General features: G+C 41.2%; 1 protein-coding gene across 1 annotated transcript in view; it reads left to right on the top strand.

Annotated features, from left to right (window-relative positions):
- Positions 1-6,358: 6,358 nt before the first annotated feature.
- dym (dymeclin) overlaps positions 6,359-18,834 on the top strand; it is a 168,318-nt gene continuing 155,842 nt past the window's right edge. The window contains exons 1-2 of the mRNA XM_036589130.1: positions 6,359-6,541; positions 16,167-16,363. Coding sequence (XP_036445023.1) covers positions 16,224-16,363 — 140 coding nt within the window. The 5' untranslated portion in view covers positions 6,359-6,541; positions 16,167-16,223. The remainder of the gene's footprint in view (positions 6,542-16,166; positions 16,364-18,834) is intronic.

Genomic DNA, 18,834 nt, shown 5'->3' with positions numbered 1-18,834 from the left:
ATGTTACCTTGAGGCAACGTGCGACAATAAGAAGAAATTATATAGAGCTGTGTTCCCTTAAGTGGCGAGACCTGGCTTGTGACTGGCTAAATCCATTCCATTGTCGCACAATGTTGCTTCTAGGCAACAAACATCCATCCATCCATCCATCCATCCATCCATCATCTAAACCGCTTATCCTTCTGGGTCGCGGTGGGGTGCTGGAGCCTATCCCAGCTGTCATTGGGCGGAAGGCAGGATACACCCTGGACAGGTTGCCAATCCATCGCGGGGCAGACAGACAGACATACACAATCACACACTCACTCACACCTAGGGGCAATTTAGCATGTCCAATTGGCCTGACTGCATGTTTTTGGACTGTGGGAGGAAACCGGAGAACCCGGAGGAAACCCACACAGACACGGGGAGAACATGCAAACTCCACACAGAAACGACCCTGGTCACCCGGCCGGGAATCGAACCCAGGCCCTTCTTGCTGTGAGGCAACAGCACTAGACAACAAACATATTTCTGCAAATTCTCATAACAAAAAAATTGATACTGAACGTTAGAAAAAGAGATTTAAATGTGCCCACTAAGAGACAGTATGACGTTCATCGGATTTCTGCCTCGCTACAGCTGCCCTAGACAACTGTAAGTGCTGGTACTTTAAAGTGGCAATGTCTAGATCAGGGGTCAGCAACATGCGGCTCTTTTACTGCCCTGTTGTGGCTCCACAGCAGAATTAGATTTGTAGGTAAAAATAAAATAATCCTCCTTTGCAGTAAAATAAAGCTCTGCTGATCGTTCAACGCAGTTTAACAATAAATGGTCTTAAACACTGGAGTTAATGTAGAACTGCTAATTCACACTTTAACCCTGAAGGTTTGCGTGCAGACTGCTGGTCACCATAGCAGCGTAGACAACAGTCTTGCCTTGCTTGTAGCTAACGAAATGGCAAAGAAAAGTTTAAGACAAACATTAATAATTTAGAGACGAATGGACTGGTTTGCATTTATAATCACTCCAGCTGGTTTCTTGATACATTTAATCTGCAACAAGAAACTGTCAAACACTAAAAATCGTGAAAATGAAGCCATTTAAGGTGGAATGGAAAAATTAGAACAAGAAACTGACTTCATCTTCACAACTTTGAACAAGAAGCTGGCGAATGAGAAGCTGACTTCAGCTTCACAAAAAGTCGAATGTTGAGAGACGTTTTACAATTAACTATTCTACTTCTGCGGAAAAGTTTCCTGCCGGAGATGCGAGAAAAGCAGCAATAGCTGAGCTAAATCTTAAAGCAGAGCAAAGTAAGTCTGGATTTTCGTTTATATAGTTTTTGTCTATACTAGTACATCAGCACTGAGACATATTTACAGCCAAGATGGCAAAATGGGCATAAAATTTTGTGGCTCTCAAGGTGGTTTGATTTTTGTTGAAGGGACAAAATGGCTCTTCTTAACATTTGGGTTGCCGACCCCTGATCTAGGGGCAGCAACAGCTCTGCTGTGAAGCAGTAAGCCAGACAAGCCAGAATGTGCCTGCTGATGCACAACGTACATACGAAATTAGCTATACACGGTTTCAGCTCTTACAACCCAGTTCCAAACTCCCTCTGGAAGCAACTTTAGTACAAGAACAAAGTGAGGGAGAAATGTTTGGCAGGGTTCAGTGTGGAGGAACTTTGGGAACAACAGCTTTGGGATAAACTGGAATGCGAGCCAGGCCTGATCACCCGACATCAGTGACTGTAGTAATGTAATGCTCTTGTGGCTGAATGAAAGCAGCCTGCAGCCAAAATCTACTGCAAAGCCTGCCTTAAAGAGTGGAGCTCATTATAGCAGTAAAGGGGGAACAGAAAAGAAGTTAAAAATGTTATGAGATCTTATACTAAGCAATTTTATCATGTAAACAGCATACTCTGATGTCTTAAATCGGAGTAAGATCTAGAAATCCGATTAAGAAGTCCGATCCGATAAAGAGAGCTGGATTTTAGCTCAGTAATCAGATTTCTCAGTGCATGTGAACTCTTACTCTGATTTCTTTCGGATTTCTCAGTCTGCGCATGCGCAAAACAAACCGTGGTACCGGAAATAAGCAGGCAGTGTTGCTGTGAGACGCAGCAAAACACTTTTGGAGTGACGCTGAAACCAAACACATGCTTGACGAAGTGAAGGATTTAAATATTCTTCATCTTCTAGATAGATAGATAGATTGATCCCGAAGGGAAATTGCAGTGTTTCAGCAGCAAGACATATAATTTCACATTAACGTACACATACTATGCAGAAAATAAAAAATAGAAATAAAAATAGACATAAGTTAAAGTATAAGAGAGTAGAAATAAAGTATATCTATTTGTATATTACTGCGACCCATAAGGATAAGTGGTTTAGATGACGTATGTATATGTATGTATTTGCATATTTACATAGCATATGAGACAGATTTGTTGTATTTACATTGTAGCAGGCACTAAGTGGTATGAGGTAGTCTAAAAGCATAATGAGTATAGACATAACTAGGAATTGCAGCAGTATTACAGTGTAAAGTGTTATTACAGTAGCAGGTTACGATGTATTGCACAGTGTGTATTAACAGGAGAGGTGATACAGTGATGTGGTTCAGCTCAGTTCAGACAGCAGAAGATCAGTACCATCTCTGCAGTAAGGAGACTCGCTGTAGAGCCGTATATCAGTGGGTAAGAAAGATCTCACACGGCCTCTTTAACACAGCGCAGCTGAAACAGTCGGCCACTGAATGTGCTTCTCTGTTATCCAGTGTAGCATGCAGGGACCTCCAGAGAGTCCAGCTTGACTCCTACAACAGAGCCAGCCTTCCTAATAAGTTTGTTTATTTTGTTCAGAGCACTTTTGTTAATGCTGCTGCCCCAGCATAGCATAGAATAAAGCACTCGCTACGACAGACTGGTAGAATGTCCGTAGGAGCTTAGTGCTCACTCCAAAAGACCTCAGCCTCCTCAGGAAGTAGAGACGGCTTTGGCCTCTCTTGTACACATGTGAGAGTGTAACAGCTCCAGTCCAGCTTGTTGTCCATCATACATAGATGATGTATGTTCATATGTTCAGGTAAAGTGGTGCGATGTTTACAAAAAAAAACGCAGCATGAAGTTTGAGTTTTACATTGCATTTAATTCATGTCTTCTCTGAGTTTATTGGCTGGTTGCAAAGCAGAAATCTGATTACTGTCTGACTCATGTAGATCCAGAGTTTCCCCATTATTTCATTACTCATGTGCATGTAAATGTGTTGATCGGATTACTGACAAATCTGACTTTCTGCAGTTATCGGATTATTGAGTACAATAATGTAAACGCGCTCAGTGTTTCACAATGCACCAATACATTTTTACACCCATAGCGATGAAGGGAGCTTTCACAGAGGTAAGTTGGGTTCCCACATAATTCTAGCCTTGGCTGTTTTTCCCCTCTTTATGCTCCTCGTTGTGTGCAGACATTCTAGGATCCTGTATTTGTATTTGCTAATTACCAGTTTTAGAATGAAATATTAGGCACTATTATTTTTTAAAAGCTCTGAATGGTTTGGGTGCAAAGTATGTTTTAGATTTTTTTGGGCAAGAATGTAAGAAATAAAATCCATTCACTCCCATTCATTTTGGACCTGCTTCAGTTCAGTGGGCCTTACATGCAACATTGCCAATATATACACTATCTAGTGGTAAGTATTAACATGTAGAACACAATCTTTATGTAGTCATCAGTCATTTCTGTTTCATCTGTGTCTAATAGAGTATATGATGATAGACGCACTCAGTACATATTAGCTACTGCACTAAAAACTAAATCAAAATAACAATGGAAAATTAATATGGTATATAAAAAATGAACGGTAGTTAACTGTATAGTTTCACTTTCTGTTAAAGGGGAACCGGTTTTTCAGAGAGAAGATGTAAACAAAGTCATTCAGAGTGGTTTGATGTGAAATTCTCAATTCTTGAGAATTTTGTCAAGTCGGATTTGTTCACAGTGGAGGTGATAGGAACCAGACGTCTGAAGTGTTTAATACCTCTAAAAGCTACATTGCAGAAAGCTGTTACCCAGAATTGTTCTTACACACCTTGTTTTAAGACAGTTTTGGGAATGTTTTGGCCTTTCAAAAATATTTTAAATACGTTCATGGGGGATAGGTACATGCAGGCTGTTCTAAGGCAAAATAGTCCCAGAAGAAAACTTATCTTTTTAGATTTTACATCATTTTACCATAATGAACATATTAATACAGAATACTAGAGCATGTAAATACTCAAAAGACATGTGTAGCTTCACTGGTCATTTTGGATAGTAAATAAAATGGCTATACCCAGACAGCAAGCATATATCGGTCTGCTGGCTTGATAAAGTCGGCACCCCACTACGAGCATTACAAGCTTTAACTAGTTATTATTCTCTTCCAACAGATTTTAAATGGACCCAGCTTTTTATTTTAGAAAATAACCTTAGACAAATATTAGAGAAAAAAAATAATGACTAGGCCTGATATAAAATGATTTTATAGAGAATGTTGTTGCTGACACTGTGCTAGATTTAAATTATTTACTAAACTAATTTACAAAGTATAACTAAAGAAAGGAAGGAAGGAAAAATAAGTAAATTGGGCTGTGAGTGGAAAATGAGTGATGATAAGTGGAATTTTGTTCATTACTCTGCATAACCACAGGTGGACCGCCTGGAAAACGCTGAGCAAAACACCAGCGGACTGCCCGCTTTGCCATCAGCGGGCCAACAGAGGCCCACTATCCTCTTGCTATCAGGGTTTTTGCATCATGAACATCTCAAACATGTCTTGGCTTACAGAAAGCTATTAGATGAAATGGTTATGAATATGCCGTCTGATGTAATAACCACAAGCTTATTTTTTCATTCATTCTTGGTGGAGTACTATATACAGGATGTTGTAAGGCAAAATATTCCCCAAATAAAACTTATTTCTCCAGTTTTACCAGTGTTTCATCATCATCATTACATATAAAGACTCAAAGCTGATATTGCATAGTAAATAAAATGGCTGTATTGGTGTTGATCCTATCACCACCACTGTAAAGAAATCTGAGTCTCTACAATGAGAGATTTCACATCAATCCAATCTGAATGACTTTGTTTACATCTCCACGACTGAATTATGCAGAAATTTTGAAAAATCAGTGGAATTCCCCTTTAATTGGAAGGTCTTGTTGTGCATTAGAGTTTGCATGTGTATCTGTATTACACACACATCCACCCTGAGGCTCTGTGCAGTCGTCTGGTGTGTGTCTGAGTGTCTCAGAGGGTCAGGCTGCTGTCTGCTGCCCTCGTTAATGCTCTTCACACTTCACTGCACCCCTCTTTTGAACCCTTCTTCACTACACTTCTTCTCTCCCACTCTCTCCCTCCATCTCTACATGCCCTTTGTCTCCACTGCTTCTTAACACTTTGCAGGTTTATTTTTCTCTCTATCACCCTCGCTTCTTCTTTTCTGCCTCACTGTCTCTGTTTTTTCTATTTCTTTCTCTCTCTCTCTCTCTCTCTCTCTCTCTCTCTCTCTCTCTCTCTCCCTCCATCTCTACATGCCCTTTGTCTCCACTGCTTCTTAACACTTTACAGGTTTATTTTTCTCTATCACCCTCTCTTCCTCTTTTCTGCCTCGCTGCCTCTGTTCTCTCTCTCTCTCTCTCTCTCTCTCTCTCCCTCTCTCCCTCCATCTCTACATGCCCTTTGTCTCCACTGCTTCTTAACACTTTGCAGGTTTATTTTTCTCTCTATCACCCTCTCTTCTTCTTTTCTGCCTCACTGTCTGTTTTCTCTCTCTCTCTCTCTCTCTCCCTCCATCTCTACATGCCCTTTGTCTCCACTGCTTCTTAACACTTTACAGGTTTATTTTTCTCTCTATCACCCTCTCTTCCTCTTTTCTGCCTTGCTGCCTCTGTTCTTTCTCTCTCTCTCTCTCTCTCTCTCTCTCTCTCTCTCCCTCCATCTCTACACACCCTTTGTCTCCACTGCTTCTTAACACTTTACAAGTTTATTTTTCTCTCTATCACCCTCTTTTCTGCCTCACTGCCTCTGTTCTCTCTCTCTTTCTCTCTCTCTCTCCCTCTCTCCCTCCATCTCTACATGCCCTTTGTCTCCACTGCTTCTTAACACTTTGCAGGTTTATTTTTCTATCACCCTGTCTTCCTCTTTTCTGCCTCACTGTTTCTGTTTTTTCTCTCTCTCTCTCTCTCTCTCTCTCTCTCTCTCTCTCTCTCTCTCTCTCTCTCTCTCTCTCTCTCTCTTATCTAGCGCCACCCAGCGCCTCTACAATATATTACAGCAGTGGTTTACTTAAGCGGGCGGGGCTTTGGTACAGCTGCGTGGGACGTCATCCGCGACGTGCATACGTGTTCGGCAGAAGCTCTGATGCTAACAGGCTAACCAGATACATTCCGCACTGCGCTGTTATTAAACCCGCCGTCCTTTTCTCCCGTTTAGCGTTTGAAATACACGAAAGGCTCGGCTCGCGGGATCGTGTTCATAAGCGCTCTCAGAGCTGACATTCATCAGGTGAGTTCACTTTAAGGCCGGCTAGCGTGCTAAGCTAACGCTAGCTGACTTCAGTTTATATCTGCGTGTTGACGGCTAGCTCAGTGCTAACGCCAGCTAACCTAGGTTAGGTGGCTGTCCGTTACTGGACCTCATCCCTCTTCGGAGCGGTGAAGCTTTACGGACGCGGGCGATTCTGAATAAAGAGAGTAACGTCATTCCTTCAGCACCCAGCGCTGTGCCTGACAGTCAGTAACTTGAGGCTAAAGTTGTCCCCCTATTCAGCATCTTGCTCGAATTATCCCGGTCCACCTTAAATGGTACAGCAGTTACATGTAAGCTATAGTCAACTTCTTGCTCCCGGTCCACCTTAAATGGTGCAGCAGTTACATGTAAGCTGAAGTCAACTTCTTGCTCGAATTGTCCCGGTCCACCTTAAATGGTGCAGCAGTTACATGTAAGCTGAAGTCAGCTTCTTGCTCGAATTGTCTCAGTCCACCTTAAATGGTCCACCTTAAATGGTGCAGCAGTTGCATGTAAGCTGAAGTCAACTTCTCATGACACCTTAAATGGTGCAGCAGTTGACTTCAGCTTACATGCAACTGCTGCACCATTTAAGGTGGATCGGGACAATTCGAGCAAGCAGTTGACTTCAGCTTACATACAACTGCTGCAGTCAACTTCTTGCTCGAATTGTCTCGGTCCACCTTAAATGGTGCAACAGTTACATGTAAGCTGAAGTCAACTTCTTGCTCGAATTGTCCCGGTCCACCTTAAATGGTGCAGCAGTTACATGTAAGATGAAGTCAACTTCTTGCTCGAATTTTCCCGGTCCACCTTAAATGGTGCAGCAGGTACATGTAAGCTGAAGTCAACTTCTTGCTCGAATTGTCCCGGTCCACCTTAAATGGTGCAGCAGTTACATGTAAGCTGAAGTCAACTGCTTGCTCGATTTTAAGTAACTGCTGCACCATTTAAGGTGGACCGGGACAATTCGAGCAAGAAGCTTGCTTCAGCTTCGTGCTATCGAACAGGTTTAGCTAGCTTGTTGGGTAGCTTAGCTACACTCCTATTGATGGTTCCTAAAGGGGTTTTTAGTAAATGGTTCTGCTGTTGTGATTGTCAAGCTTGTAACAGTAGAAGAACCCTTTTTAGTGCTATACAGAACCATGTACAACACATTCTCCATCAGTCTGAAGAACCATTTCACCGTGCAAAGAGCCGTTTAAGCATGAAGTGGTTGTACATAGAGCTTATGGTTCTAAACAGAACCATTCCCCTTACTAAAGAACCCTTGAAGAACCATTGGGAAATTAGAGGAGTTAGTTTGTTGGCTTAACTGCTCAGCACAGCCTCTGCAGGTTCACCATCGTGCACGGTGTCCAAAAGTTTGGGGACACCTGCTCATCCAGCTTATCTTCTGAAATGAAGGGTATTAAAAGTGAGTTTGTCCTCCTTTGCTGCGGTAACAGCCTCTACTCTTCTGGAAGGCTTGAGGAGCATTGCTGTGAGGATTTGATTGCGTTCAGCCACTAGAGCATTGGTGAGGTCAGGTACTGATGTTGGATGATCAGTTCTGGATCACTTCAGCTCATCCCAAAGGTACGGGATGGAGCTCCGTCACTCCAGAGAACAGAGTTCTGCTGCTCCATGGCCCAGCCTCAGAGATGCGCTGTGATCTGATCACTCGGACCTCCTTCAGCGGTGGTCATGGACACATACGACCATATAACATTTGTAGTGTGAACACCAAAACCACCTAATCAGCTGCATCATCATGGGAGTATTGCATTGCTTCCTTCTTCATTTCCTCTCCTGTTTATTAATAAGTTGCGTTAGCAGCCCATGCGGATGGATTATTCTCACAAACAGGCCTACTGGGACCCATCTTGTACAAACTGTGTATGCAATTCAATGCCTTTGTTACCAATTGCTTGAAACACCCAACCTTAAATGGATTTTTAGTAACATTTTCATTAATTCATTCATTCATTCATTATCATTACCCGCTTAATCCAGATAGGGTCACAGTAGCAGTTGGGATAGCAGAGAATCCCAGATGACCCTGTCCCCACAGCTTCTTCCAGCTCATTCCCGGGGACCCTAAGGTGCTCCCAGGGCAACTTAGAGATATCTAATCCCTCCAGCAGGTCCTAGGACGACCTTTGGGTCTCGTCCCAGTAGGCCGTGCCTGGTAAACCCCCACCAAAAGGCGTCCTGGGGGCATCCTGATCAGATGCCCGAACCGCCTCAGCTGGCTCCTCTCAATACGGAGGAGTAGCGGCTCTGCTCTGAGCTCTTCCCAGATGACCGAGCTCCTCACCCTATAAAGTTGAGTGTAGCCCACCACCCTGCGAAGAAAGCTCATTTCCACTGCTTGTATTTGTGATCTCATTCTTTGGATCATTACCCAAAGCCATAGGTGAGGATTAGGATGTAGACCGACCAGTAAACAGAGAGCTTTGCCTTATGGCTCAGCTCCCTCTTCACCACTACAGTCCGGTACTGTGACCGCATCACTGCTGCCGCCTGTCCCAGCTTGCGGCTGATCTCACAACCCCTCTTCCCATCACTCATGAACAAGACCCCGAGATGCTTAAACTCCTCCACCTGGGCAGGTCCTTTCCCCTTACCTGGACTGGGCATGCTGTTTTTTCCGGGCTAACGTTTTCCAATTTACGTAACCAAATTCTCATTACTGCAAGACATTCACGTTTGAAGATATATCTGTAAATGGTGTTTTTTTCCTGCAGCTTTTCTTTTTTCAATTCTAAATATTGTTGTTGGGAGTAGCCTATTTTTTATATATTGCAAAATATAGTGTTTTCGAATTTTGTCTCATTACGGCAACACATTAACAGCCATTGAGTTTTTTCTTTTTGCTCGTACCACATAACATTTTGTTGTTTTAGTTCACATCCTCATGGTTTACAAGAAAAAACATTAAAGAAGAGAGATTCAACATTTGCAAGAAATACAATTTTTTTTCTAATTAAAAAAAATGATGAAATGATGAATATCAGTAATGAGAAACATAACTATAGAAACTTCGCAGTAATGACAATTAGGCCAGAAATGCGAACGCAGACGCTTCGAGCTATGCAGCCGGGGTTTCTCGCGTAGTCGCGTTGAAAAATGTGTCGCGATGCGTTTCATAACGCATTCTGAGCTGCATTTTGAGCCTCACAGCAAGGGACGCTAAAACAACAGCCAAGCCTGACCAAGCGGTCTTGTACCGCCAGCGTGCTTTCTCAACTGCCATAGCAGACGAGCAGTTGACTCTCACGCAAAGATGGCATAAAAATATGAGATTCCAAGAGAAGAGGTAAAGCAGCTCGCTCTCCCCTACTGTCCGCGTTTAGCTGTTGAGGCTGTTGGAATAACAGTAGATCCCTCTCTAAATTTGTACTCTATCGCCCCCTTCAGTACTGAGTGTCCACTTGTAATCAAATCACTGACAATGGATCTTGATACCAGGTGTGAACAGGGCCTTGGATTGTTAGTTGAAATTCATGGATTCTGAAAACTGCCAGGTTTTTGCGAGCTTTTTTTTCGTGAGTGATGTGAGTAGCTTTTTTATGTGTGATTAAAGCAGATAACACGTACCAGGAATCGAGGCAGAGGTGTGGTGAACAAACACCGAAGGTGCTATTACACCTTGCTTTTTGCAGCTGACAATGCTACAGTAAACCCTTTAGGCTGGGGGGTGTGTGTATTTAACAGGTGTGTGCTGAGGCTTTTAGATGTGTCAGTGCAGGAAGTTCCTACCTTAGTAGAGGAGCCTAAGGTAGGAGTGTCACATAGTAAAGGTTAGAGCATTTATCCTTTGGCACGGCTCTGTACTGTCAGCTTTACAACAGTTTTTAAATGTTAATACCTCTTAATTGGGCAGGTTTCTTGGATGCCTGTAGTCATTTGAACTAGCGGTTGAGTGAATCCATTCCGACATAAGAGGGATTTAAATGGGCAGCGGCACACATCAGGAGCGGAGCTTACATAGATACAGACTAGAAACTGTATAAAGCCTACACTGACCACATGCATTGGCCTGTAAATGTACTGCAGTAAAAAATATCATGGTAACCATCGAGCAGTCATGCAGCAAAAATGGTCGCTGCTTTGTAAAACGTAACAACAATGAGGGAATATGAATATTAATGTGTTTATTTTATTTTGTTGTTCAACTAAAAATGAATTTGACGCAATAACAAGCAGTAATTGAACGTGTTGAGTTTATCAGATGTTTTCTGCGCTGTATGATGCAGTGGAAGCGACCCGTTTAATGGGGCAGTCGTGGGCTGGAGGTTAGGGAACCAGCCTTGTGACCGGAAGTGCCCCTGAGCAAGGCACCTAACCCCCAACTGCTCCCCGGGCGCCGTGGATAGGGCTGCCCACTGCCCCGGGCAAGTGTGCTCAATGCCCCCTAGTGTGTGAGTCACATTTGTCTGGCTAGAGTGATTGATATTATATGATGGAGCGCTCTGAGCTTTTTGCCAACAGCGTTGTTCAACCGTGACGTTTTTACCTTTTCCTCTCGCTGTGGGAGCAACAGAAGTGTGTGTTGTTAATCGCATCTGCATTAGATATGCGCATAAATAACCAAACACGCTTTTATCAGCAAGGAAGCAAGTTCACATGCTGATTCCAATAATCAGAAAAATGCTGAACATCGGCTCCAGTTATCGGTCGGACTCCTATCTGTCACTGTAATGATGAAAGTTAGTTACTTTAAACTGTCAGTACTTAAAATTACTTCCCAACTATTATTTCATTACAAAGAGAGCTCAATGTATCAAATTTAATAGGATATAGTGCAGCACATTATGTAAAATATTGAATACAAATCATTGGATTCATAATTTTGATCACCTTTCAGTAGAAATAAATACTGTGTTATATTGAATATCATAAAAACTTCTTGAAAAATTGTGAGATTACATTTTTGCCTTATCAGCTCTAAAATACATCCATTGTATGAGAGTGTTCAGTTTTTCTGATGTTTGTGAGCAAGTTGGAACGGCCAAATGCCGCAGCAAAACATTAGCGCTACTTTTTAAAAAAGGCTGTGAAAAATGACATGAAGGACTGACATCCAGTCAGCTCCTTCTTAATGTACAGTTTATGCAGTTACTGTAAACTGGTTGTTGCTGTTGTTGTTGTTCTTCTTGCTTCTGTTGTTTTTAGGATCTCTGTAATTAGTCTGAATCTGTCTGGTTCATGCAGTTCTGATGATACTCATGATACTTTATCACCCTTGACGCCCTTGTGTCATCGACATAGCTATGAAAATTTTTTCGTAATAACGTCACCTAGAGGTAACGTACGACGAGAAGAGCAAGGTCCTCTAAAACTTTACCTGAGAGTCCAACACAATATATTTAAGGCATTGGATTAGAATCTTGTGATCAACGATATCAAAAGTTCCTCTAAGATCCAAATTAGAAGGATTTTTTTGCATCAGCGCTGAGCCTCAGGTAATTCACAACACGAACCAATGCTGTCCCAGTACTTACGGTTAGAACGAAAACCTGATTGAAACTTCTCATATATCTTGTTTGATATTAGATATGCATTTATTTGTTTGACACCCTTGACACCACACATTGACATTGAATGCAAGTCAGCTATGAGCAGAACAGGCAGTGGCACATGGGCAAGAGAAGATTTTCAGACCATTAATATTAAAGGAAACTGCTGGAATAATTAAAAAATATACAACAGCATTTTTTCCAAAAAAGTTGGGCTGCTGTGCAAAATGTAAATAAAATCAAAAAGCAATTATGTGCAAATTATTTAAAGCCTGTGTTTAATTGAAAATAGTACAAACACAACAAATCAAATGTTGAAACTGAGAAATTTTATTGTGTTTTGTGAAAAATAAATGCCCATTTTGAATTTGATGCCAACAACACGTTCCAAAAAAGTTGGGAAGGGGCAACCAAAGGCTGGTAAAGTTGTGTAGTGCTAAAAAAACACACCTGGTGGTTGATTGGCAACAGGTCAGTAACATGATTGGGTTTTGAAAAAGAGCATCTCAGAGAGGCGGAGTCTTTCAGAAGTAAAGATGAGGAGGGGTTCACCACTCTGTGAAGGACTGCACGATCAAATAGTGCAACAATTCAAGAATAACGTTTCACAACTTAAAATAGCAAAGAACTTTTTTTCTTTTCATCATCTACAGTACATAATAACATTAAAAGATTCAGAGAATCTGTAGAAATCTCTGAATGCAAGGGAAAAGGCCAAAACCCAGTATTTGCTGGCTGTGATCTTCAGACCCTCAGGCAGCACTGCATTAAAAACAGGCATGATTCTGTAATGGAAATCACTGCATGGACTCAGAAGCACTTCTTTAACCACTGTGAACACAGTTTGCTGCTGCATCCACAAAAGCAAGTTAAAACTCTAAAACGCAAAGAAGAAACCATAAATAAACAGGATCCAGAAATGCTGACAGCTTCTCTTGGCCTGAGCTCATTTAAAATGGTTTGAGGGGAAGTGGAAAAGTGTCCTGTGGTCCGACGAATCAACATTTGAATTTTTTTTTCGGAAATCACGGACACTGTGTCCTCTGGGCTAAAGACCACTCAGCTTGTTATCAGTGTACAGTTCAAAAGCCAGTATTCATGATGGTATAGGGGGCATTAGTGCACATGGCATGGGTGACGTGCTCATCTGTGAAGGCACCGTTAATGCTGAACTATATATATATATATATATATATATATATATATATATATATATATATATATATATATATATATATATATATGTATATATGTATATGTGTGTATATATATATATATATATATATATATATATATATATATATATATATATATATATATATATATATATATATATATATATGTGTTTTGGCAACATACGCTGCCATCCAGACAACGTCTTTTTCAGGGAAGGCCTTGATTATTTCAGCAAGACAATGTCAAACCACATTCTGCATGTATTACAGTAGTGGCTCCGAAAGAAATGAGTCTGGGTGCTAAACTGACCTGCCTGCTGTCCAGACCTGTCACCACTGAGAACGTTTGGCGCATTATGAAATGAAAAATTCAACAAAGGAGACCCCGAACTGATGAGAACCGAAATCTTATATCAAACAAGAATGGGAAACATTTCACTTTCAGAACTACAGCAGTCGGTCTCCTCAGTTCCCAAATACAGAGTGTTGTTAAAAGAAGAGGTGATGAAACACAGTGGTTAACCCTGCCCACTTTTTTGGAACATGTTGTTGGCATCAAATTCAAAATGTGCATAATTTATTATTTTTTTTAAATATTAAATTTCTCAGTTTCAACATTTGATATGTTGTCTTTGTAGTATTTTCCTTTAAAAATATGGTTTACATGATTTGCATTTCATTGCTTGCTATTTCTATTTACGTTCTGTACAGTGTCCCAACTTTTTTGGAAATGGGGTTGTACATAGATGGTGGCACCATGGAAAAAAATTAAGGTTAACAAATTGTTAGTTAACGATTTTGCCCCCCAGGGCAAAAAGCTTGAACCACTCTGGTCTAAAGGATGAAAAATGCATGTCAGTATTTTGTATCCTAGCTGTGACCTGCATACAGTACTTGTCGATACATCAAACAAAGATGGTAATTACAGCTCAGCTGCTTGTGTGACTTTTTTTAAAAAGACAACTGTTGCTGATGTAAAGTCAGATTACATCTTATTCATGGTGTTAAAATGCAAAACCAGTCTGCACACAGTCCTCCTGCTCCGAGGTCTTTGGTGAATTTGGCCTGAGCTGTACTTATGATCACAGACAAGAGCTAAAATTATGGATGTCCCTGCTCTGATCATTTTCTCATTCACTTTATGGAACAGCAACAATATATAGTGATAATGTATTGCCCTACACTGTGCACAAATCTTTGGTTTAGTTTTTAATAGTATTGTGGTTAAATAGGGAAAAATTTGACATGAGGTCAGAGGATGGATCATAAACCACTGTCACAAAATAGCAATACAGCTGTACCAAACAGCATTCTCATTTCCTGTTCCTGCCAGACTGAAAGAAAAGTAGATTGTATGGTACTTTGAACAGGATTAGTTTACAGGCTTTTATATTAACTCCCTGTTGGACAGCCGCAGAGATAAAAAGCCCATAGGTTTATTATCTGTATACATTTGCTTACAAGTGGTTAATAGTTTTGTTTCTCATATTGGGCTATTTTGTTTATCTTCAGTAACTGTTTGTGTTGGTCGATGAAAGTCAGAGGTTATAAGTCGCAATTAAAGTGCCTTTCAATAGGGAAGGGAATCTCTAGGCACCTCACGATTCGATTGGATTATGATCAGAGGGCTGCGATACGATTTATAAAACGACTGTCGATGCTTTTCTTTTTTAATCTGTGATAAAATGCACAGTGATGGTGGCATAAGACTATATGTGGCAATGGATATCCACGCATCATATTACAGCTACTCTACCGATTTTCTTCAGTGATTCCATAACTTCAGTTTTGGTCTCGTTGTAGATCTTCAGTTTTGGTCTCATTGTAGATCTTCAGTTTTGGTCCCGTTGTAGAGTTGCAGAGTGGGTCTCGTTGTAGAGTAGATATTGCTGTATCCCTAAAATATCTTCGAGACATCTCGGCTCCAAAGTGTGCAACATAGCACGAAAGCCCTGGTTCTCAAAGACTGGGTTCCGAATGGGGTGGAAGCTTTGACATTGCTTGCCCGATGGTCCTCTGGTTGGCAGCGTCTGCAACGGGGCATTTTTCTTCCTCCTCTGGGTGGAAACGTGTAATATGGTTTCTCATGTTTGTCGTGTTTCCAAAATATTTTAGTTTAGTGTGACGCAGCTTGCATATAGTGTGGCTCTTGTCCAGGTCCTTTTCTCCCTTCAACGTTATAGAAGCCGAAGTGCTTCCATAAGCTAGCTTTTAATGCAGAGGGAGGATTTCTCGCTGATCTATCTTGTGTCTTTGTTGTGTGCCGCCACAGACTGTCTGACTGTCTGCACTTCCAAGTTCCACCTTTTGCGTTCCGTCAACATTATCAATCAAAATTTAGAAAATCAATTTTTGACAATTGCCTAATCGATTCAGAATTGTCCACGTCTGCATCACGATCCATCTAAGAATCGATATTTCCCCCCACTTCTGCCTTTTATATGCTATGAGGAGCCTATGAGGTTGCAACTATTTCAATACAGTATCAAAGAATAAAATAAAATGAACTAGGGTTGCCCTGTTGGGAATTCTGGGCCATTGCTGATATACACATATGTATCTGTCGATACAGATGCATATAAATTTACATTTACAGCATTTAGCAGACACTTTTATCCATATATGTAAATATATATTTAATGCAGTGGTCTCTAGCCAACTTCCTGCAGAGTTATTTAACCTCTATCCAATAAACTGCCCAGTCCCTACATCTGATCCAGCCAGTCAGGGACCTGGGAAGAGGTTGATTAACTGGAGCAGGTGTGGCAAACTGTGCTCGGAACTAAGCTCTGCAGGAAAGTAGCTCTCTAGGACCAGGATTGGAGACCACAGCGCTAATGTATCAGTATTTGTCTTATATCTTGTTATCTTGTTTTATATATGTTTTATGAAAAGGTGAAAATGTGCTTGAAGCGCTTGAGTAAAGCTGTTTTGGTTCTGCAGGGTTTGGAGCAGTGGGTGATGAGGCTCTGAAGAAGCCTGGTGTGGTTGCCTGGGGCGATGGGTGCCAACACCAGTCAGGTGAGCGACCTGTCGGAGAGTCAGAGCATCCGCACTCTGATTGGTCCAGAGTCAATCTCGGAGAACGAGCCCTTCTGGAACCAGCTCATCTCCTTCACCTTCACCAGCCCCACCTGCAGGTGAGCACAGAGCCTGGCTCTTTCCATTACAGACAGTGTCACCCTTACTTACTGAGGGCGAAAGTGTTTCACAGAAGAAACTGAGTTCGTTGGAACATTTCTGAAGATTATGTGAAATATGTGTTTAGAAGAAGAAGGTGGTGCGGCAGATATTGACTGAGTGGCTGCTCATCACCATAACAGTTAATACTAGCAACTTCTCAGTCAGTTTTCACAGCACCTTTCTCCTGCACTCTTATGTGTCCACTGTGTGGGAGCTCCTCATCCGAAATTGCGCCCCCATTCGTTTTCAACAGTGAGTAGTAAAAAAATGTGCGGGATTGTGGGATAGTGTGTGGTGCAAGAAAAGTTGAGCTGGTTTCAGTTAGGGTTGGAATAGCTACTAAAAAATTAGTAGCTAGCTAATTTGTTGCTACTTTCCCAAAATTTGTAACTAGCTACAAATCAGCTACTTTTCCAGAGAAAGTAGTGGCTACTTTTTAGATACTCTTTGAAAAGTAGTGCACTACTTTTTAGCTACTTTCAAAGCGCGATTGTCAGAATGTTTGTATATCTCCACACCAAACAAGCCCAACTGAAAATGTGAACAAGACACGGCATTTAAAATTGTAGCTAGTTTAGAAAACGGCAAAGAGAAAGATTTAAGACGAACATGGGTAATTTGGAGACTAATGGACTTATTTGCATTTATAAGCACTCAGTTGGTTTCCTTACTCGTTTAATCTGCAATCAGAAACTGTCAAACAGGAAGTCGCGAAGCTGACGTCTTCTCATTCGGTGGCTTCTTGAATTTTCCCGTTCCACCTTTAATGGCGCAGCAGTACTTTCTGGTGCCTCAGGCACCATTTAAGGTGGAATGGGACAATTAGAACAAGAAGCTGCTGAAAGGGAAGCGACTTCAGCCTCGTAAAAAGTCAAACGTTACGAGACATTTTACAAGAAACTCTACTTTCGCGGAAAAGTGTCCTGACTGAGATGCGAGAAAAGCGGCTGAGGTAAAGCTTAAAGCAGAGCAAAGTAAGTCTGCGTTTTTGTTTAGATTATATTTTTAGCCTGAACTAGTGCATTAGCACATAGTGAGACATACTTACAGCCAAGATGGTAAAACGGACATAAAATGTCGTGGCTTCCAAGGTGATTTCATTTTTGTTGAAAAGACAATATGGCTCTTCTTAACATTTCAGTTTGGACCTCTGAGCTAAGCCTACTAGTAATGGGTGATCAGCGTGTGACCGTTTGCTCGAACTGTCTGCGGCTCAGTCAGGATTGCACAGTCGCCACCAGCCCAGTGAATGGCCGCGTTGTGTGGTTCAGATTTTGCGCGGATTGTCTAAAGCCTGTAGTGAAACTGTACTGAAAAGTATCGCTATAGCTACACACAAATTTGTAGGTGCTACAGCTTTTAACTATATTTCATAAAACTATCGCTGCTACAGCTATTAGCTACAAAAATTTGTAGTTAGCTACAAAGCTACTTAGCTACTTCCCCATCCCTGGTTTCAGCCTTATGCATATTACATGCAACAGTTGTGCACCGCGGACCAATCAGCAGCTGTCCATTGTCTGTGCACAATGCGGATGTGCCTGCATAGTTTCGTCTGAATGACGTGGGAGGAAATTAAGCTTCTTGGTTCCTCGTTCTGTATGATCCAAGGCTTAACAAATACAAAGATGAAAGTAAAAAAAAATGCTGCAAGACAGAAAGTATCAAAGCATAGTACAATACTGAATTGCAATTATAGCAGGCTAATATGTACCTATGTTGTTGACTGATAGCCTACCAACATGTACTGAGGTATACTGAGCTTTTTTACACTCTTAGAAATAAAGGTTCTGTGCAGGTACGATTTTTCGTTCATCAAGGTACAAACAATGTAAATGTGCCCTCAAAGGTACAACAGTGGTTTTAAAGTCTGATTCCAGGTGAAAAGTTCGTATTTGTACCTTTTCATAATCTAATATTTTAAAACAGAACAATAAAATAAGAAGCCTGGAGACGAGACGGGGTGTGTGGAGTCAGTATAACCTAAAAAATATAATTTCATTGGATTATGGTTCAGTTATGTTCCCTGACTAAAGGTACTGAGATGTACCCTTGAGGGTACCACCCTAGTGACAAGAGAGGAACTGCCCCAGTGACAGTTTCGCACCTTTATTTCTGAGAGTGTATGTTTGCGAGAGTAGCCTACTTGAATAGTGAATTTATTTGAAATATATTTGAAATCCATGACTGGTTGACATTTTCTGTATATTACCGAAAACAATACTTTTACCTGTTTTAGTGCTGCATAGCTTATTGTTTAAAAAAGTTCTTTAAAGAACCACACACAATAGGTTATCCATCATAGAGAAGTACCATTTTACCATGCAAAGAACCATGTAAGCATTCACATAGTACAAGTTGTCATGTTTATATATATGCACTGTAAAAAAATGTGAGGTCAGCTCAACTTAAAATAATATAGTAACTG

The sequence above is a fragment of the Colossoma macropomum genome, unplaced genomic scaffold, assembly GCF_904425465.1.
Source record: "Colossoma macropomum unplaced genomic scaffold, Colossoma_macropomum, whole genome shotgun sequence".
In the NCBI taxonomy this organism is placed as follows: Eukaryota; Metazoa; Chordata; class Actinopteri; order Characiformes; family Serrasalmidae; genus Colossoma; species Colossoma macropomum.
Note: the sequence above shows the minus strand (reverse complement) of the source record. Positions and strands in the feature narration are given on the sequence as shown.